General features: G+C 47.2%; 1 protein-coding gene across 37 annotated transcripts in view; it reads left to right on the top strand.

Moving 5' to 3' along the window:
- The window catches only part of PPP6R3 (protein phosphatase 6 regulatory subunit 3), a 122,642-nt gene that overhangs the window by 53,336 nt on the left and 48,202 nt on the right, over nucleotides 1–21,104 (top strand). For 31 of the 37 annotated variants that reach the window (XM_042237941.2, XM_060404364.1, XM_042237943.2 and 28 more), the window contains 6 exons: nucleotides 816–1,048; nucleotides 5,225–5,411; nucleotides 8,637–8,774; nucleotides 11,146–11,211; nucleotides 13,214–13,326; nucleotides 15,501–15,614. In XM_042237941.2, the coding sequence (XP_042093875.1) occupies nucleotides 822–1,048; nucleotides 5,225–5,411; nucleotides 8,637–8,774; nucleotides 11,146–11,211; nucleotides 13,214–13,326; nucleotides 15,501–15,614 (845 nt within the window). In that variant the 5' untranslated portion in view covers nucleotides 816–821. Of the gene's footprint in view, nucleotides 1–815; nucleotides 1,049–5,224; nucleotides 5,412–8,636; nucleotides 8,775–11,145; nucleotides 11,212–13,213; nucleotides 13,327–15,500; nucleotides 15,615–21,104 lie in introns of those variants that run through there. The other 6 variants (XM_060404366.1, XM_027959333.3, XM_060404365.1 and 3 more) reach the window with 2 other exon arrangements.

A 21,104-nucleotide genomic window follows, 5' to 3' on the forward strand; every position in this document is an offset into this window, starting at 1 on the left:
ATCCTATGGATGGAGGAGCCTGATAGGCTACAGTCCATGGGGATCGCAAAGAGTCAGACACGACTGAGCAACTTAACTTTGCTTTTGCTTTTGGACCCGATGACAGTGGGATGGGACATGGGAAGGTATTTGAGGATCACTAGTAGCTTTTCAGTCAGTGACTGTGCTGAAGTATTCAAAATAAGCATGGTGAACTATTTTGTCAATCTGTAGACATCCTAAGATTTAATTTTCCATGATAAACTTTGAAGACAAAGTGAACACTTCTCTTTTTAAGGTGATTTTACTATTTTTTGTTTCTTTGTTAAGAATGGCATAGGTTTTACTATTTTATGACTTTCCGATTTTCAGCTCTGAAAGTGCTGTTGGGGCTAAAAGTTTTGGTTTGTGGTGGTTATTTAATGTAATATTCTGGAGAGTACTGCACACCTAGGTCTCAATAGTTGTCATTTGTTGTTGCGGATACTAGTTCTGTGTAAGAATGTATTTCTCACCCTGAAGAAAATATTTATTTTCTTCCTTTCCCAGCACTAAATTCTTTAAGTATGGGTGGGTTAATTTTGCAGGTTAAAATAAGTTTTAGCATTCTTTCAGCATTTTCAATCAGAATTTTTTGTTATCTATAAAAATATTTTCTGAGAAGGAAAATGGCTTACCAGTTTTACTTACTTAGAAGGTACTTTATAGATTCACAATGAAACTTGTTTTTCTCGTGTGATTCAAGTTGGCATTTTAGACTGCAAACTAAGTGGGAATTTGAAAAATTAATACGTGAAGTTGAAGTTTTATTTAAAATATCTCTGCCTTTTGTTTAGACCAGCATGTTTTGGAAATTTGATCTTCACTCATCATCCCACATAGACACACTTCTAGAAAGAGAAGATGTGACGCTGAAGGAGTTGATGGATGAGGAAGATGTTTTACAGGAGTGTAAAGCACAGAACCGCAAGCTTATCGAGTTTCTCTTAAAAGCAGAATGTCTCGAAGACTTAGTCTCATTCATTATTGAAGAACCACCTCAAGACATGGATGAAAAGATCAGATACAAGTAAGAAAATTCAATCTTCTCTTTAGGGTGGGGCTGAAGTGAAGTGGGGGCAGGATGCATTACCGTTTTTGTTGTCCAGCAACTTCTCAGGGCTGCCGTAGACCAGGTACAGAATGTTAACATGTCAAGAGGGACAGGTTCAGTGGAGCAAACAGCCCGTTTTAGAGAGCCAAGTTCAGTGAAATCACAGGAATTTTTAAATGAATGTTCTAAATTTCCACCAGAAGGTTCTGTCTAAGGGCAAAGTGCATTATAAACAGTGATAAAGTTCCTTAAAATAGTGAGATGATCCAAGTAAATATTTTCTCTCTTTTTGCAAATAGGAAAACAGATTATGTGACTGTCGAGATCAGCCAAGCCAGAGCTTGTTTTATGAACAGTGTTGCTGATTATGAATTCTGACCTTTTGTTAACTGAAAATAAGGGTACGGATCTTGGTGAACATTAGTGTAGCTAAGTTTAAGCAGCTGACGCCTTGGATAAATACTGTGGGTCTGTCTTCGTCAGCACTGGTTTTGTCAGCTCATAACGCTTTCCAGGGTTCAGACCCCTGGAAACTCATTGTAAATACTCCACACGTATTTAAACCATTGGGGTTTCAGTTGGTTGTTTTTCCATCTCCAGCTCTTCTGAAATATTTAATGTCCCTCTCCACCTGAAAATAGAACTGATTCAGGAACAAAACAAAAGTCATTGATTATGCATTAAATAAGTTTGATGGCACGGGAAGAATTATGGCCTATGGTAAATTCTCGTTTCTCCCTCAGTCTGTCCCTCTTTGCAGTTACCTTTCATTTCTTCATGGGGAGAATTGTGTTGTCAGAGGAATAATACTTGGTGATGCTTTCAGGTTGCTCATGGCTTGGATCTTCAGGGGATTCATGTTCTCTGCCAGCCGTTAAGATTGTCAGCTGGCATTCAATCGCACATCCACTTGGAGATCAGTACTTTAGAAGAGGAAAGAAATTTGGTGGCAGAAATACCTGTGTACTTGTTTCCTCAAAAACAGATGCTTCATGCTTTGGGATTTCCTTCACAGTGAACTTGCATGTGTGAGTGCTGCTTGGCGGGGGCTCATCCTGGCAGGAGGCCTCCTGGGAGGAGTGTAGCCCCTCCTCCCAGAGCTCCAATAACTTGGACAAGAGGCCACTCTTCTTGGGTCTGTTTCCTCACCTGCTGCATGAGGCGAAATACTTCTCTAACTGGAGAGGAGTAGGCGTGCCTTGTGGAAATCACTTATTTTACCAAAAAGTAGTCATGGCATCTGTTGTATTGCCATGCCAGTGTTTTGTGCTTCCTTGGAGGTTGCAAGAGCAGGTGTGTTTCCCTGGACATGCTGCCTTTTGGTTGGCACCATTTTGAGAGAGCGTGGCTTGAGCTGAGTGGAGCAGCTCCCTGCTGAGCCTCTGGCCTGGACAGAGCCACCAGCTACGGTAGCTGCATGGAGCTGGCTGACTCAGAGAGCTGGACTAACGCAGAGCAGTTCTCAGATGGGACCCGAAAGCTGCTCGGGGTTAAGGTGGACTGTAGTCGTCTAAGGAAATTTAGACTAGTGTTGTATGTATTTAGACTAGTTTATGAATGATGGAGTGTTTACTTTGGCAGAAATTTGAACTAACAGAACCTTAAAAGTAAGGCGTTAAGTAGTATCATAAATCCCAAAGCTGAGATGTTGTTGGTCGAGGTTCTCACAGAGGAACTTGAGAAGCAAGAACAGAACCAGGCGGGGCTGCGGCCATCAATGTCAAGGGAGGCCAGGCTTCAGGAAGGGGAGATGGGACAGGGGGCCTTGGGGGCTGTGCTGACAGGCCAGGCAGCCACTGGCCCTTGCCATGTGGAGGTCCCTTCAGTGCCCGTTCCTCAGAGCAGTGGACACGGAAGCAGTGCTTCGGAGGAAGAATTGGAGACCAAGCAGAGAGTTCTTTCAGGTAGTTCCCTGGAACAGGAGCAGAGAGAGCAAGGGGGAGCTCTAAGCAGGTGTGGGGCCAGGAGGGGCGTGGTGTGTGTGTTTTCCTAGATGGAGGAAATAATGATATGTTTACATGCTGGTAGGGTGATGCGGCATTGGGGAAGCGGGCTGGTGTAGAGGGGCGGGGGTCTGGTGATGTGCTGGGCTGGCCTCAGTGGTCAGGAGGACGAAGGGGGGCTTCACTGCAGAGGAGGAAGGGGCCCAGTGGGGCTGGGCTCTCTTCCCATTGCTACTGTGTTATCAGTGCAGAGCAGCTGAGGTCAGGGCGGGGTGGGGTGGCTGGAGGAGTCTTGGGGTGTTTGAGAGGCTTGTTTAATCTCAGGGAGGGAGGTAGGAGAGCGAGAGTGGCCCCACCGTGTTCCACACCAGAGGGTTGAGCCTTTGTATCAGAGCCTGGACCCCATGTGCGTGCTTCTTCAGCATGATCAGACCTCGAGATCAGCCGTGGAGAAGCAGGTGGAAAACTTTACAAGATGCCCTTGCCCTCCTCTGGACTTCTTGTGTTAGAATTTTGAGAATACCCCTTACACATTGGGTTGCAGTGGAGTTGGGGTCTCCTACCTTTTTCTGACCCTTTGTCTCCCGGCAACTTTCAAATTGGGGCAGTTGAGACAACTCCACATCCCAATAAAACTTCATTTCAGAAGTTATATGAAGTAGAAAATAAAGAGAAATTAAAACAGCTGGTATTTACTTACTCTAGAGCCTCTCAGCATTTAGTATTATTCTCTTCCATGAGATAAAGATTGTTATCTTCATATTGCAGCCTTGGAAACTGAGGTCCAGTGAAGTCAGGTGATGTGCCTGAGATCATACAGCTTGTAAGTGGTGGAGACAGGTTCTGAGCCTGGGCGGTTTGACTCCAGAGGCCACACGGGTCACCCCTGCTTTCTCCTCCGGCCTACTGGTGACTTTGTGTTGTGGTGTCTTTGAGCCGATGTGTGCTGTAAATTGAAGTGAGGAAAGAGTTTGATTTGATTGAGCCATAGCCTCAAAGACAGTGATTTGGTGATGTGATCTTTGTGCCCACACGCCTGCCGGTTCTGTTGTATGTCTTTTCCGTGCTTTTCTCCCTGGAAAGGCTCACTGGGGACATTCTTACACTGTTGAGAGTTCACCCGCTAGCTGCTGCAGCTTCTGGTCTGGTGCCTGTTGCTTCTCAAGTCACTGGCCAACAGGCAGCTGCCGGCTTGTCTCGGGGATGCTGCATGGGTTCCAGCTGCAGTCGCTACCCCTCTCTTTTGTCACAGAGCCATTTCAGGCTGTTTTGTCACCTCCCTGTCCTGGTCAGCATCAGAGGTCGCCACCCCCTGCTGCCCTTGCTCACCAGGGAGGGATAAAGAGCAGAGAAGTGAACGGCGGGTTGGGGGAGAGTGCAGTCTGGGCGGGCCTGGGAGTCTCCGTGATCGCTCTGAGAACAGATGAGAAGGTATTTGTGGTTAAAGAAGCAAGTGGAGAAAAGGAATCTGCTGCCGCCTGTTCAGAGAGAGAGCGCGAGCCCCAGCACTCAGGGCAGACACACCCCAGGGGTGTGGATGTCGGGGCTGGGGCCTGTGGAGGGGGCTGTGGCAGCCAGCGCTGGGGTCTGCGCGGGCTGGCCCCGGGGGGCTGGGAGGCTGCTGTGGAGAGCTCAGCTCCTATACACACTTTGTTCCCCACCCGGGTGTTCAGGCTGTGTCCTGTTCTCTGCTCGAGTGTATTAAAGTGTTTATTCTCTTAACATGCAACGTGGACTGAACATTGACACGCCCAGCTTTCTGATACCATAGACAATCCCTCTGAGAATACAGGAGCCTGTCCAGGAACCTGGACGCGTCTCGAGTAGCCGCGCGGTGCCGTGTGCAAGCAGTTTCCCGGAAGCCAGCGTGCCCCGAGCGGCCCTGCGAGCTGCGCTTCTTCCCGCACCGCAGCAGGTGGCTGGGGCTGGGGCCCACGGCTTCGTCTTACCCCCTCTGAGGGGTCCCTGCCCTCACCTCCTGAGCTCCAGCTGTGCTCTGGTTTTGTTGGGGAAACTGTATTGGTTTTTAGACACAGAAGAAAATTCACTCTAGTTTAAATTGGCAGAATGGATTGAAATTATTTTCTCATTGCCAGAAGATTTTTAAAACAATTTTCACAAAGTTTTAGGAAGCCTTTCTGATCTGTGTTCTGATTTATGTAAGTAAACTGTTCATACAGATGATGACGTGAGTATCCTGTTCTTCTAGGTATCCAAATATATCTTGTGAGTTGCTCACTTCTGATGTCTCCCAAATGAACGATAGACTGGGAGAAGATGAATCCTTGCTAATGAAATTGTATAGCTTCCTCCTAAACGATTCCCCCTTGAACCCACTACTTGCCAGTTTCTTCAGCAAGGTGCTAAGTATTCTTATCAGCAGAAAACCAGAACAGGTAAATACTGTTTTCCAAAAAGGTAAGTATTAGGGCTGAGCATCCCCTGAGGTGATCCTCAGTGATTTTGTCGCTTCAGTGTTCTGAGTGTGCCTTATGTCCCACGTTCTGTAAAAGAATAGATTTTACAGCTTAAATACCCGCAATGCTTGCTGACTTATCACTGACTTGACTCCTTAGCGAATACATTCTAATTTGACCTCTTCTTTTCTGAGCGCCTCATATCTCAGTTTTTCCATGTACTTCGCCTCCTTTTCTGACAGGTGGCTGGAAGCAAGAGCACGTTGGGGTCAGTCTGTGAGGGTCGCGTGAGGAGGGGCACACAGTGGCAGGGTGTGTGGGTGGCATCCTGGCAACTCTGTGGCAGAGTGACTGTGCTCATTTATTCTTCTCCCTGATGAGCACAAGTGACGCCTAAGTCAGAAAGCTTTCCCATAAACGCGATTGCTGATTAGTTTATAGAAACGGCGATTTTTTTTTTTTTCCCTCTTCTATTTTGCTTCCACCTCAAAACTTGAGACCTCTGGGCAGTGAGTGCTGTGTACCCACACACGGAGCTTTGCTCTTCTGTCCAGCAGAGCCTGACAGGAGTTGGGCAGGACCCTCCTCCCCACTGTCCGCCTCCTCTCCCTCCTCCTCGTTCCGGTGTCGTCCCGCTGTGTCCCCACCTCCCGTCTCCTGGGCTTGGTTTGCTCTCAGTTCCCCTGTACCTGGAAACTTGTATTTTCCAGGTATCTGCTGTTTGCAGTTGTTCTCGAAAGTGTGGTCTCTGGTCCAGCAGTATGAATACCACCCGAGAATTTGTTGGAAACACAGGTTCTTGAGCTCCATTTCAGACCTGCTGAGTCAGACACCCTGGGGTGGGGCCTGCAGTCTGGGGTGTAAGAAGCTTCCCAGATGACTGGGACGCATGCTAAAATTTGAGAATCATGGCTCTGGTGGGTACTGATGTGGAAAAGGATCTGCTTACGAGGAGACTAGGATTCACTTACGCAAATGGTCCCCAGGGAGCAGCAGGAGCCTCAGATGCCCAAGAACAAACTAAGAGTCTGCAGGATGCAGGCAGTGGGGGTGTGAAGACGCGGTTGCAGAGGCCACAGCAGTTGGGCCTGGCGTCCCTCATGGTGGAAGGCAGGCTCCGTGACCCGTCCTTGCTATCCGCAGACCTGGAGGGGCTGGAACTATTTTTGGCCCAGAACGCCTGCCCTGTGCCAGGGCCAAGTGCATACAGGTCTTATTTTAGACAGACAAGGTCGTGCTTTCGTGTTCTTAGTTGAGCAAGATTGCCTTTCTCAGTGTGTTGGAACTGAGGTTCTTGTTTCTTAGATAGTAATCCCTGAATCCCAGTCACTCCAGTACGGCTCGTCCTTCCTCCTCCTGCCTTTGGATGAGAAATGACAGGACTGCTTACTCCTCTAGGAGAGTTCAGGTCACCCCATCAGCCTGTGTCCTGGTCGTTTCCAGGTGGCTGTGGTTGCGATGGAGACCAGTCTCACATCCCTCGTGCCTGTCTCCTCCCTCTGTGCCCAGGGCCCGTGTTTGTGGGGCCTGGTGTCCACGTATCTTTGGTAGAGTGAGGACACACTCAGAGCCCTCTGGGCTGCTGAGCATCTGGTTTGGTCATCAAGGCCAGACGTGTTACCTGTGTGCAGAAGGCGGCACGTGCCAATTCAGCGCTGAGAGAAGGCCCCCTTCACTCTGCTGCTTGTGGAGCTTCTCAGTTCAGCCCTCAGTCACAAGAGGATTCGAGAGTCCTTGCTTGCTCTTTCAGCTGCAGGAGAAGCCCACACTGGCACCTTCCTCTTCTTTTGAGAATTATGAGTGTAGATAAAGGTTTCCCATCACATGATATGTTAGTAAGGATATGTGCAACTGAATTCAGACTCAGTCTGATTTAACCAGTATAGACATCTCTCAGGATTAACTTGCAGAGCAGCAGGGCCTTCTGTGAGGGGCACCCTAAGTGCTGGTGGGTGAGCCCCTCCAGTGCCGTCCCCCAGACAGGCCACCTCGCCGTCCTTGCTGTGCCCCTTTGGCCCTGCCTGCGGGCTCAGGAGTCGGTGCTTCGACCACTAAATGCAGTGTTTTGGCCACATGCCACCTTCTCTTCCCCCTCTCCTCCACTGTGCTTTTAAAAACTACTGTGTGACTCAGCTGTGAGTGGATTAATTATGTATAACTCACTGAAGGTTTGTGCTACAGCCTTTAACCTCACTGTTTAGTGAAGCAGTGTGTGATGGCTAATTCTGCACTTCACCTGATGGTGTGAAGCAGTTTTAGTTCACCCCTGGCTTCTAGCTGTCATGTTGGGTGATGAGCTTGTGGCTCTGTTGGATTTAAATCTCAGGGCAACCACTTTTTAGCTTCTAGCAAAATCCTTGACTGGTCTGAGCCTCAGTTTCCTCACCTAGAACATTTGAGTTGAGCAGCCCCACCTCACAGGCTTCTGGGAGACATCAGGGCGATATTGTCACAGCAGCTGCCTCACTGGCTATGCTGCTTCTGGGACTTTTGAGCAGATGATTCATGCACACAGACAAAAGCCAGAAGGACAGGGGTGTCCAAGGCAGAGCATGTTTCTTCCTGTGCAGGAGAGACCCAGGTGGCAACCCTGACTTTATTCACGTTTTCTTATCCCCTCGGGTTAATGGTCAGCCTCTTCCATGCTCACCCTCCTGGTGTCACTGTGATCAGGTGAATGGCTGAAATGCAGCTGTGATTTTCTGTAGCATGTGAGCTAGCCGCTTTGATGGATGCAGAAGTCTGTTCTGAATGTTTCTCTTACTTGCTAGAGTATAGTTAGGACTTGGGATGTTTAGTCTGCATTTTTGTGTAAAGCCTAATGGACTTGCTTTATGTCTATAAATTGTTAAGTGGTATATTCTGTTGCCTTTTATGGAGTGTTAAATTTTTGATCCTCATTCTTTCAGAATTAATAATGAAAGTGAGCAGAAATGAAAGATTCTATTATGGTGTGTTTGTATCAGGGAACAGGTGGTAATTTGGGAGTTTTTTTTTTTTTTTTTTTAAGAGGTTTTTCAGTTCTGTAACAATCAGAAGTTTTTCTGGTTTGACATCTTATGGCTAATTCAGCCTTTGTCTTGCCTTAACTAGAAGTGGTGTTGGGACTTTGGAGGGGGCAGCCCCAGGGGTCAGGACTGAAAGTGTCCTGAAGTTGATAGTTCCCCAGGGACGCGTCTTTCAGTTGTGGCTGTTCTCCTTTAGATTGTGGATTTCCTGAAGAAGAAACGTGACTTTGTGGACCTTATCATAAAGCACATAGGAACGTCGGCCATCATGGACTTGCTGCTCAGGCTCCTGACGTGCATCGAGCCCCCGCAGCCCAGGCAGGAGGTGCTGAATGTGAGTAGTCAGGCGGCGTGGGCGGGCTGCGGCGTCTGGGTGGGGTCCCAGGGATGGGTAGTCAGGGTCTGGGAAACCGGGGTCGGAGGGCAGGAGGAGGGCTTCACCACCGGAAGAGATCGAGATTTTTCCAGGGTTAGGGTTCCGCATAGGCGCGTCCCAAGAGGCACAGGCTGTCTTCCTGTTCCCTTGCTTTGCTGGCTTTGCTCTTCAGCGGAGTGGGAAGGCAGATTGGATTGAGGATTTGTCTTAGCTGGTCTGGTGGGAAGAGCAGAAATGGGAAGGTCGGGAGCTCTGAGTCTCGTTTGAGCAGGCTGTGAGGGGTCTTCTCTGTCTTGAGAAGATGGTCACCTGCAGGAATGTCTCTAAGAGTCAAAAGGCAGAGATGTGGTATTTCCAGGGAATCTGGCTTCGGAAGTAACCTTCTCATGGATGCCTAGGAGCATGGGATAGCAGGAGAAAGGAGTTCACCTTCAAAGGGGCACGTATTTCAGATTTGGGGGAGGTGGTTATTCCAGGACATATGGCTCTGGGAGATTGTCTTGGGTGGGAAGAGGAGGGTGTGAATGATTTGAAGGTGAGGTTTCTCGCAGGCTCTCAGCTCTGCCTCTTCCATCTCTTCTTCTCTTTCGTTCCCTTCACTGCCTTCTTCCAGTCCATTCTGTCCTTAATACTCAACCTCAAACCTGAGAACTCTGGAAATGAGTTTTATTGAGTTAGTAGGGTCTGTCAGGAGGTGTCCCAGGGAGAGGGGCATAGTCCGCTGAGGGGGGCAGGCATGGCAGGTGTGTATGGGGGCGTGGTGTGGCGTGATGTGTCGGAATGGCGTCAGGGCTGGGTCTGCAGAACCAGGCAGAGGTCTTCCGAGAGCCACGGTCACGTGAGTATGTCAGCTGAGGGACCTAGTGAATATCCCGGGAAAGGGCCCTAAGCTGGGGCTTTGGGTGTGTATTTGTGGATGCGAATGATTTCTCCGTGGAGACTGGGGACTCCAGAGAAGGCAGTTAAGGCTAAGAGGGCGGTTGCCTTTATATCTCTTATTACTGGAGTAGGTTAGTATGGTTTCTTAGAGTTCCCAAATTTGGTCACTTCTGGGTTAGATTTTAGGGCTCACTTCCAAGGGAGTAGGTGTGAAGGGGTGTAGCGGTAGGTGGTTAATAAAGGCAGAGGTCGAGGGAAGGGTAGTGAGAACTCCTGAGTGTCTGGCTTTGGTCTGGGGGCCAGCTGTGGGCTGGGACTGTGGCCGCTTGTTAGTAGCTGTGGAGGTGGGTGGTGGGGGATCAGTTCACTGCCCGCAAAGTTTCCCACTTTGTCTCTAGGTGGTCGAGACCCTCAGCCCCAGCTTCTCTGTAGAGGCGTTGGCGTCCTGTTTGAGGACGGGGCTACTCAGAGTGTGGTCCCAGACATCACCTGGATCTTACCTCTGCCCTCCTGGGTCGGAATCTGTGTGTGAACAAGACCCCAGAGGGGCTTCTTGTGCACATTTTAAAACATCTTAAAATAAGATGGGCCCCTGCCTTCCTGGTGGTCTCCTGAGATCTTTAGTTTGCATTTTCCTTTGGCATACTCTCCTTGAGGAGCTTGAAGACAACCTAAGAATTTCTCTGCGGCCTTTAGCAAACTGTGTTTGATTTCCTGCCTCCCACCCCCCATCTCTCTTAACATTTGGGATTGTGTGTGTGTGTCCATCCATCTGCTTTAGGTAGAGATTGCCTTTATTTACTTGGTGTTTCTCTTCCCTGTGGAAGTAATATTACACCAGGTGCTTTTTCATTTATTCTTAGCCCTTTCATATTTTCATTCATGGCAGTAGTTGATGCATAGTTGAAGAAGAGTGTCCTAGTCATGATATCAGTTCTTTGCTAACATGTGACCAGGTAGATAAACTTTCCGTGGCACCCCCCAGCCCCTACGCTTCCTGTGGTGGTTTTTGTTTTAGAATCTGAAAGTTCATCATGTATTTTAAACCGAAGGCTTGATACGGCATACTGTTTTTCTCAGCCTTTCTGAAGCTCCCTTAAAATGAACCCTCTTACAGAGAAGGGTTCCATCTCTGCTTTCACTTCGTAAGAAAGCACAGGCTTTGTTAGTGCTCGGTGCCTGAGAACTAACGTCACTAAGCTGATGTGTAGGATTTGGGCATGTGGCTTTGTGATATGGGGAGTAGTTGGTACTGTAGCTGCTGTTAAAATAATATATGCACTGGCAGTTTCTTTGGGGGACTTTTAATTTCCTGTAGTGTTCAAAGTTCAGAGAAAACCTGTAACGTTCTACTTAAAATATGATGGGTGTCTCCAGGTGTGTTAATCGTCACTGGGGCTTGGACGGGAGCCACTCATTGCTATGATTCCTTCTACAATGTGTTTTACAGTGGTTAAATGAGGAGAAAATTATCCAGAGGCTCGTGGAAATAGTTCATCCATCGCAAGAAGAAGATGTAAGTTCTCTTTCGTGACTCTGAACTTGAGTTTTTTGGAGAAAGAGCCATGCTCATTCGGGCACAGAGCGTCGTTTTGCTAGATGTGATGAGGAGGACAGGTGCTAGTGGTCGCCTGGCGTGCTTCAGGCTGACAGCTTTCTAAACACCAAAGGCTTTTAAAGACGCTGTGTTTCGCTGAGACCCAGTTTCCTGATGTGAAACGGTAAGCCCTGGGTCTTGCTCCATCTCTTTAGATCGGGGGCTGCATCTGCTCGCCTTCCTCACAAACCTCCTCCACACTTTTTTCTTTTATCCCCATCTTTAGTCCAGATGATGTGGTCATATCTGTCTGCGCTTGTGTTTTCCATTCTGGCAAAAGCCTCCAGACACACAGCAGCTCCAGGTCCCCACTGCGTCCCAGGGTGCTGGGCTCCTGGGCACTTGCTTCTGTGCCCTGGTCGATTTGGCCTTTGTCCTGGGTGCTGAAGGTTGGCTGGGCAGCAGCGTCAGAGCTGCTCTGGAGTTTGCTCGGGGACCTCTCTGGGGTGGCCGGGAGGAGTCACCAGCGGGTGTGCCTCTGTAGTGGAGACAGCCACCTAGCTGCTGTGCGGCTCTGAGCCCTGTGGAGTGGCCAGCATGTGGCCATTTCTGCCTAGAGAAGTTACCATTCCACGTGGTTTGATGTAGTATCTACAGAGGAGTTGGTTCAGAGAACATGCTGGGTGTGTCTTGCGCACGGGCGCCCTCCTCCGATGCCCTGGCTTGTGGGTCAGTTGAAGAGTGAGCGCTGTAGAAGAACAGTGCCGGGGAAGAAGCGTGTGGCTGGAGGGTGTTTTCCCCTATGAAGGGGAGACTTCCCTTCTGCTCCAGTCCATTCAAAACCTTTTAGTACCTGGAGTTCATCAAAAGCAGGCTCTCCATCCCACTGTCCCTTTCAGGAAAAAAAAAAAAAGGCAAAGAGCTAGCCATGCACGGGCTGTAGCTCTCCTCCGACAGTTTACTTGTTGCCCCTGTAGTATTGTTCCTGCTGACACTTAGGACACTCCTGTGTGGACTGGTCTCGGATGCCATAGCTTTGGAGGGGCCTCGGTCCTCCTGCTGTGGCTGGGGAAGGGGAGGTGGGGGCATCGATGGTTTCCAGAGCACGTTTCCCGTGGGCTGTAAGGGAGGGCAGGGGCGGGCCTGGCCTGTTCCCAGGGCGGGGACGCAGCTTGCTCCTTACTAGGCTGTGGCTCAGCTGGACACTGTCGCTGTCTGAAGGCTTGGCGAAGGAGAGGCCCACTTCTGGAGCAGGTCCGTTTGCAAAGGACAGAGTGTTGGAGGCATCAGCACCTTCTCTCCTTGACGTGCAAGAAAGTTTTTTTTTTTTTTTTGACAGTCCTGTTGATATTTCTGTTGGGTATTAAGTGAGAAGCTGCATGCTACACTATACTGTCCAGTGTACATTTATTGAGGAGGTTTGTGACGCCTGATCCCAAGCCGTGGGGTTTGGTATCCTGGTGCGCGTTGTCACCTACACTAGAATCCCATAGCTCTGCTCCTGCTGGGCGGGCGGCGCTCAGTGCCATGTGCCTGGCGCCAGCATCTGAGAGCGTGCTGTGGCGTCGCACGCCAGCATGGGAAGAAGGGGTAGGGTTACCTACTCACTAGTATATTCCAGAAAGCTGCATTTTGGTTTTTTTTTTAAGTCAAGGAGGTGGGTTCATCTTTCTGTGCTGCTAAAAGTATGTCAATTGAGGGCATACATTTTTCTTCGAGTTTAATTGTAGAAACTTTCCTTGCCAGGACTCTAATCACATTTCTCTACACACAGCAGCTGTGTTTTGTTGGCAGCATTGTTAACAAAGCTCATCAGCCCAAGAGGGTAAAATACTCAATACTTTACAAATGTTATTTCTTATTTACTGTAGCTTACGGCCAGTGTTAATTTGTGTTACTTAAGCAGTTTCTTCACTAACTCTTCATGATAAGTTTGACTTCTGGTGTGTTCTGCAGTTGACACTGTGCTTCTTTCCTCTAGCGGCACTCAAATGCAGCACAGTCACTTTGTGAGATTGTCCGCCTGAGCAGAGACCAGATGTTGCAGGTCCAGAGCAGTGCAGAGCCAGACCCCCTGCTTGCCACTCTAGAGAAGTATGTTTGCATCTCTGTTCTTGTTGCCTTTTCTTGTTGACGCTCTGTGATGCGTTGCCCTTGTCACTCTTTGGTAAGTGTTCCTCATGTGGGGACTGGGTCCCTGGAAAATACCTGTGGGTGGGCGAGAAGGCAGGAGAGCCTGCTCATCTGATCTCAGCCCCTCGTGATGCCCTTTGGAGACCTGCGGGGTAAGGATGTGCTAATGAATAAGAGCCATTTCTGCGTAGGGTTGTGAGATGGGACAGTGACATCATAACTGCAGTCGCTGCCTCCACGGTCTTTGAGGGAAGAGAATCTTAAGTGCAAACACATCGGATCAGAAGCTCTTCTTCGGATTGACTCTACCTTGGCAGCTGTCGAGGGGTCGCCTGACCAGACCTGATAGGAAGGGTTCTGCATCCCGTGTGTTTTGTTTCTTTGTGTTGCTTTTGCCCTTGTTTCTAGGCAATTCGCAGGGAACCGACAGCTTGTGTTTAGGTGGAAGACCACTTAGCGGTGGTGTGCGATTGTGAAGTCTGTGAGTGGCCAGCCCACCATACTGGTGTATCTAGAGCCACACGTTCTCAGGGAGAGTATTTACCATCAAACATCGTGCATGCGTTCAACCTGAATCCGTAAAACTATAAGTGATTTTAATAGAAAAAGTGGCATTTCCCCACTTGGGATGCGTAACTGGGAAAGACCATGAATAGTTAGCATTGTTACATATGATTGACAGTTTAGCTTCAGTTTACTGCTACTGTTGTTCTTTTTAGTGACTTTGTCAGACTTTTTTTTAGTCTTCCTATGTATTGAGGCTCATTTCCATCTTTTGGCTGGGAAGGCCCTTCTCACTAGTTCTCTCGAGTAGCAAAACTTAAGAGATTGTCAGCTTCTGAGTAAAATGTCATCTTACCTGCCCTGTGTTAGTTATCCTTGTCATTGTGACTTATGTACTCCATACAGTACTAGTAATTATACTAGTATGAGGTTGAGCCATGTGAAGTTGCCATTCAAGTAGGTTAAAAAATGTGGGCTGTCAGTAATTTCATATGGTACATGATTGCGTTGTCTAATAAAAATACAATAAAAGTCACATGTAATTAAAATTTTTCTAGTAGCCATATTAAAGTAAAAAAATAGGTGAAATTTTTATATATTCTAGAATAGCTACATATATATTTATAATTTATATGAATATATAAGTATATATTATTTATAGATACAAAAATATTTCAACATGTGTTTATTTAAAATTATTAATGAGATATTCTGCATTCACTTCTGTGTACAAAGTTTGGGAAATCCAGCGTGTACTTTATACTCATGTGGGTTCAGACTGGTACCTTCTGAGTGTTCCACGGCCACAGGTGGTGCTTGGTACCTCTCTCTGGGGTGAGGCTGCTATTTGAAGAATATATGGGTTTACTGTAAAAAGAAAAGCAGCCTGTTTTTCAGAGCTCAATTCCAAGTTTAATATTTATTCTGTAGACTGCTGTGTGTTGAGTGACTTTTACAGTACTGTTTAGAGGTCTTACAAGCAGTTTGAGTGCTGGCTGGGAGTACTGGAAGACTGCTTCCTGTGAGGGGATCCTCTGAAGTTAGGTTAGATGCCAGTTTTGTTTGCTTCCCCCAGAGAGGAAGAGTTTATTCCCTGCTTGCCATCCTGACCTGGTGGAGGAGCTGGTGTTAGTATCCATTGAGCCCACTGTACTGTGGGGAGACTGGTGTGTGTCAGGCGAGCGACAGGAACAACCAGCTGTCAGTCACAGTGCAAGAGAGATTGTGTTTCTTAATCTGCATGGGTCCTAAAAATTATTGAGAGCCTGGGAAGCAAGTTTTCCTTGAGAACATGTGTATAAATTTACCTAACAGGTTACTATTGTATTTTACCTTAATTGTGACCTGTTTACATGCATAGGAGAGTGTCTTGGGGAGGGCTTGTGGAGAATACTTCATGTGTAGCAGTTCAGTCAGATCCATTTCACTTCTGCCAAGTTACTTTGATTTATTTACCAGGTTTTAATTTTAGGGCAAAATGCAGCAATCGATATTCTCTTGTACCTGTTTTAGATCTTGGTTAATTAAGTACATTCTTATATAGTTCTTGTATTACTGTGACCTTTTCTTCCAAAGTTGTTAGTGTTAAATAACATTACAGTTAGCACTTGACTGTTGATTTGTTTCCCTAGGCAAGAAATTATAGAGCAGCTTCTATCAAATATTTTCCACACGGAGAAAAATGAATCGGCCATAGTCAGTGCAATCCAGATATTGTTGACTTTACTTGAGACACGGCGACCAACGTAAGTTTTCCTTCTGTTTCATGAAATGAGTCATTTGGTTTTCCTTTTAGAATTTTTAAAAACTAAGAATTAAGTTAGTGGTTTATTACTACAGTATCATGCCCTTGAATTTCATTTGTTGAATATTTTTCTACTGTATGAATAGTTTTATATGAATGCGTACATACATAGATGTAGTTGAAAAAGATGCTTTAGTAAACACTATTGGCAACATTTGGATTCTTGTTATTTGAGTTTTTGTACTCATTACCAAAATACTACTATCATAAGTCAAACCCATGCAGAATGGCTCACATTCAGGAGAAGCTTATTTCTTGTTTGTGAAAATTGAGAATAGCTGTTCCGGGTTGGTGTGCAGTTCTCCTCCAAGTGGCGATTCAGGGCTCTTCTGTCCTCTCTGCGCTAATTGAGGCTTCGCACGTGAGGCACTGCAGTTCATTAGGCTGTTTAAAAATGGATGGACAGGTGGCTTGAGGCCTTAAGGAAAATTTTAGGTGTGTTTAAGAATCAGAAAGATAGTCTGTTTTTCCTATTTGTGTGCCTCTGGACAAGTCATTTAATATTTGTCATATTCTTTACAGTTTTATACCTAAAGCTGATTTACTTATTGTCAGAGTTTTCCAGATTGTTTCCTGAGAATGAGAATTTGAAGAGGTAGGCAATTCGTGTTCCAGGAGCGTGTGGTTTAGCGATTAGGATTTGTCTTTTCCTCTTCACCATTGGGTCCATCCTGTGAAGCAGAGGCATGACGTGAAGGAGCAGCAAGGTCTGCTGTCCGCATAAGCGAATTTGGTGGCCCAGGACTTCTGGAGTTATGTTTAATGGTGTCATTTGGTTCCTAGCAAAACAGTAAACACAGCCGTATCAGTCCCTGCTTCCCAGCGTCTCCATCTCTATTCCCGTCGTCTTCGTCTCTGGTTGCTTGATCGTGGAATGTCAGTGTGGCAGCAGTGCTTCAAGTGTATTGTAATCTTGGGATTGTATCTGCAGCTCTGAGTTCCCTGTTAATTCCTACTTTAAATAATGTAACCAGTAACTTACGGTATTAATCAGGTGGCACAGGAATGTTATCTTGCTACTCCTGGTGTAAGGCAGTTGCATCATCTCTTAAAATCCTTTAAAAGCACATGAGCTGGCGCTGTGAGATTTATGTGGATGACTTCGGCTTGAGAACAGAAATGATACGACAGTAAAAGAAATGACAGAAGAAATTCCTGATCAGAAGGAACTTACCCCCAGACCACAAAGGGTGATCAGACACTAAGCAGGCTTAACTTTAAAGAGGGGCAGACGGAGGGGTGGTGGATGGCTAAAATCTTAGCCTTATCCTTAGGAGATTTCTGAGTCCCTAGGGTAAAGGGTAAATCTTGAAACTATTTGAACAAGAAAAAATGGGTTAACTACAAAGCAGATCAGATTGCCAGACATCTCATTTGTAAAGTTGCATAAACACCAAAAGACAGAGGGCAGGATTGTGACCCTGAAATACTTTGATTGCTGTGTGAGGGCATGAGGCATTTTCAGTTATATGAGACCTCAGTGCTCCATCCGTTCCTGGGGTCAGTTACCTGAAGATGAACTTTATCAAAGTCAAACAGAAAAAGTAAGGTAGAGTAAAGAACTTAAGATAAATATGTTGGTGAAAGTAATGATAAATGCAACAGGGATGTGAAAATTCCTGTGACTATTAGGAAAGACTTGAACAAGTCAGATGTTGAAAAAACACAGTAAATTCCAGATTATTTTAATAAAACTCAAGAAATATGGAGAGAAGGGGTAAGTTAGTGCACAGTGTAACTCTTATCTTCTACTGAGGAACTGAGCTATTTTCATATAGTTCCATTTTTCAGCTTAAAAGGTGATGGTTCCGATATGTTTTTAATAAACAGAGAGTGATAGTAGGTTGGTTACTGCCATAAGTGCCCCAGGTGCAGGGAGAGCAAGGGTGCCCTGAGAACTGTGGACACGGGACTTTGCGTTCACTTGTTAGCCCTGCTCAGGACATGCTGGCTGCTGGCTGTTAAGCCACTGGGGAAAGGGCAGCACCCCTGTAACCCTGAAGGCGCAGGTGGGGGCTTACAGGTGGCGCTTGTGGTAAAGAGCCTGCTTGCTGCTGCAGAAGGCATAAGAAACGGGGGAAGATCCCCTGGAGGAGGGCACTCACACCCACTCTGGTGCTCTTGCCTGGAGAATCCCATGGACAGAGGAGCTTGGCGGGCTACAGTCTTTGGGCTCACAAAGAGTCGGAGATGACTGAAGCGACTTAGCATGCATGGGGACCATTGGCGGTTGGGGGAAGGGACCAGGAAAGAACCTCTATCCCGCAGGACAAGCAGGGACACATTCAGGACCCAGGCTGTTAGAGAGCCCCTGTCCCTGAAGAAAGGGTGGGTTCGCAGAGATGGCCCATTCCTGAGGCCCAGGGGCATTTCTGGTGCCTGAGGCTGAGCCAGAACAATAGTTCCTCCCACGCCTCCCCCGCTGCAGGCCACCACACTGGAGTGGGTATAGTTGAGTGCTGATGGAGGGGAGGCTGCGGCCTGGCACAGGGAGCCCGTCAGCACGGGAGCGAGCTTGAAGGAGGAACTTCGGCTGAGGGCAGAGCAGACGTTGAGAAAGACCTGGCGGTCCAGCCGTAACTATAAATACAGAGTAACGTGAGACAAGTTTGAGTCATGGTACACTGAGAAAAAAACAGTCACAGCAACAGCAGAGCCTGAACCTAGCTCCGCTGCTGACTGTAAATTGATCCCCAAACTTCACACTAAAGACTTAGGGCAAGAGAGGTGTGTCCGCTGCAGACAAGTACTAGTTAAATCAGTTTCTGTTGTCTTACACAGCATGTCCACGTTTCAACCAAAAAATTACAAGATGAAGAAGCCAAATAAAAAGAAGCCGACATGCTCTCAAGAGAAAAAGCAGTCAATAGAACTAGAGTCAAAAGTGTTGGAACTATCTGGTAGGGAATTTTACAAAAAACTGCGATTGACATGTTAAAGACTTGTGGGAAGAGTGAGCAGTGATCTGTGGGCGGATGGAGAACCTTAGCAGAGCAGTGGAAGATCATCTGGAAGCACTAGGAGTGGAGACTGTCTTTGGGCTCCTTTGTGCGCATTGACATGGTTGAGGAGAGAGTCAGTGTAGGATGCTAGAAATTGCCTACCGTGAAATATGAAGTTAGACCCAGGCGGCAGTCGCTTTGGGAGGTCCAGAAGCCATGATGTACCAGTAGAAACAAGCGCACTGTGTGCCCAGATCTTGGTTTCTAACCCTGCCCTCCAGTAAAGGAATCAGGGCTCTGGAGAAATGGCTGGTTCTACCACTGGGGTAAGACATACGTGAGATGAGTGTGGAGTGTCGTGTAGTGTAGAGACTAAGGACGTGCTCTACAAGGAAGACCCACGGGGATTTCCCTGGAGGTCCAGTGGTTAAGACTCCATGCTTCCAATACAGGGGACGCAGGTTTCATCCCTGGTCAGGGAACCAAGAACCCATGTGCAAGATGACTAAAAAAAAAAAGAGGAAAAAACCCACAGTAAGGGTTTGTGAGCAGGACACAGGAGGCAACTGAAAGAGCTGCCGTTGGCCAAGCTGGGACTGCCAGTACTTGCACAATAGAATAAAGCAGCACTGTATTATAACACGAAGCAGCTGCATGAAATAACTTAACCAGGAATCCATACTGACACAAATAGATGGTGGAACGAATAAATGGGGAAGAAGAGACAGCTCTCGCATGTGGCAGAATTCCAAGTAGTTCCTAACTCCATCTCGAGGAGGAAGAGCAAAACTCTCCACTCTTTGCTTGTAGCTGGCACCTCATGACTTCCTTCTAGGAAGTGCCCTGTGGAAGGACAGCTACAACCAGCACCTCCTCAGCCAGACACGCAGTCAGCAGCCATTGTTGAGTTGCATTGACGGTGTGTAATGAAAATGGCGTCTCACTTGTGTGGTCTTCCTCTCAAAAACCCACGGTCATGAGAGAAGTACAAGACCAGGTCCCAGCTGGGGGACACTCTGCGGAGTACCTGGCCAGGAAAGTTCGAGTAACTGTCAGAGCCAAGAGGAGGCGAAGGACAGAGGACTCTTGACGGTAAACATAGTGAGGCGTCCTGGATGGACTCCAGACAGAGACGCAGCTTGAGGTGAACACACGGAAATCTGAGTGAAGTGTGGATTTTACGTGTGAGTATTGGTGAATAAATTTTGATAAATGTAAGATAATGATGGGGGAAATCAAGTATAGGTCATATGGGGACTCTACAGTTTTTCTGTAAGTCTAAACTATTCTCAGAAACAGACATAACATTTAGACAGAAATCAGTAAGAAGCACAATGCTAGCAATTCACTGGACCTGACTGACAGCACCAAGTGCTGGCAGGCCCGCGAATCTGCAGGAGCTCTCATTCCTTGCTGGTGGAAACGCAAAATGCTGCAGCCACTTGGAAAGGCCGTCCAGCAATTGCTTACAAAACCAAACACACTCTCACCACACAGCCCCAGCAGTTATGTTCCTTGGTATTCATCCAAAGGAGTAGAAAACGTATGTTCACAAAAACCTACACGTGGTTGTTTAGCAGCTTTACCCACCCTTGCCACAACTTGGAAGCAGCTAAGATGTCTTCAGTAAGTGAGTGGATAAACAAACTGTAGTTCATCCATACAGTGGAATATTATTCAGCCCTAAAGAGAAGGTGCCCTCCAGCCATGAAAAGACATGGAGGAACCTTGAATGCAAGTGAAAAAGGGAAAGAAGTCAATCTGAAAAGGCTACATAACCTTCTGGAAAATGTCTCATTTTACTGTGGAGACGGTAAAAAGATCACTGATGACCAGAGGGTGGTGGTGGGGGCGAAGTGGACAGGTGGAGCTCAGGACCTTTAGAGTCATGAAAATCCTCCGTGTAATATCTTAGTGCCCCATACAGGTCATTATTTGTCCAGACCCGTGAAACGTACGCCATCAGAAGCGCACCGTGCAGGACGTGGGCTCTGGGTGATGGGGATGTGTCAGCACAGTTCAGGGGTTGCAGTGAATGCTCTGGTGGAGGATGTTGGTAGTGGCGAGGCTGGGCATTTGTGAGGGCAGGGGGCAGATGGCCAGTCTGTACTTTCCCCTCCATTCTTTGAACTGAAAGCCACTGTATAAAAATAGTTTTTATAAAAATCAATGTAACTCGTATCAACAAACTGAAGAAGTAAAACCGTGTGACCATTTCGTTAAAGCCTTTTATGATAAAACGTCTGCAAATAAGAAATACAAAGGAACTTGGGAACTGAGAAATAGAAAATCCTTGAGCGCCGTCATTCTTAGTGGTAGAGGCTGAAATCATAGCCCCTAAAATCAGGGGCCATGGTGAGAATATCCCCCTCACCAGTTCTTTTTGGGCTCATGCTGTTGGTCGTGAGGCAGGAAGGAAACCTAGGCATCCACATTGGGGACTAGGAGGTGGACAGTGTGTTTTGGAGGCAGGGGCACCATTCAGCCCA

This window comes from Ovis aries, chromosome 21 (genome assembly GCF_016772045.2).
Source record: "Ovis aries strain OAR_USU_Benz2616 breed Rambouillet chromosome 21, ARS-UI_Ramb_v3.0, whole genome shotgun sequence".
Taxonomy (NCBI): Eukaryota; Metazoa; Chordata; class Mammalia; order Artiodactyla; family Bovidae; genus Ovis; species Ovis aries.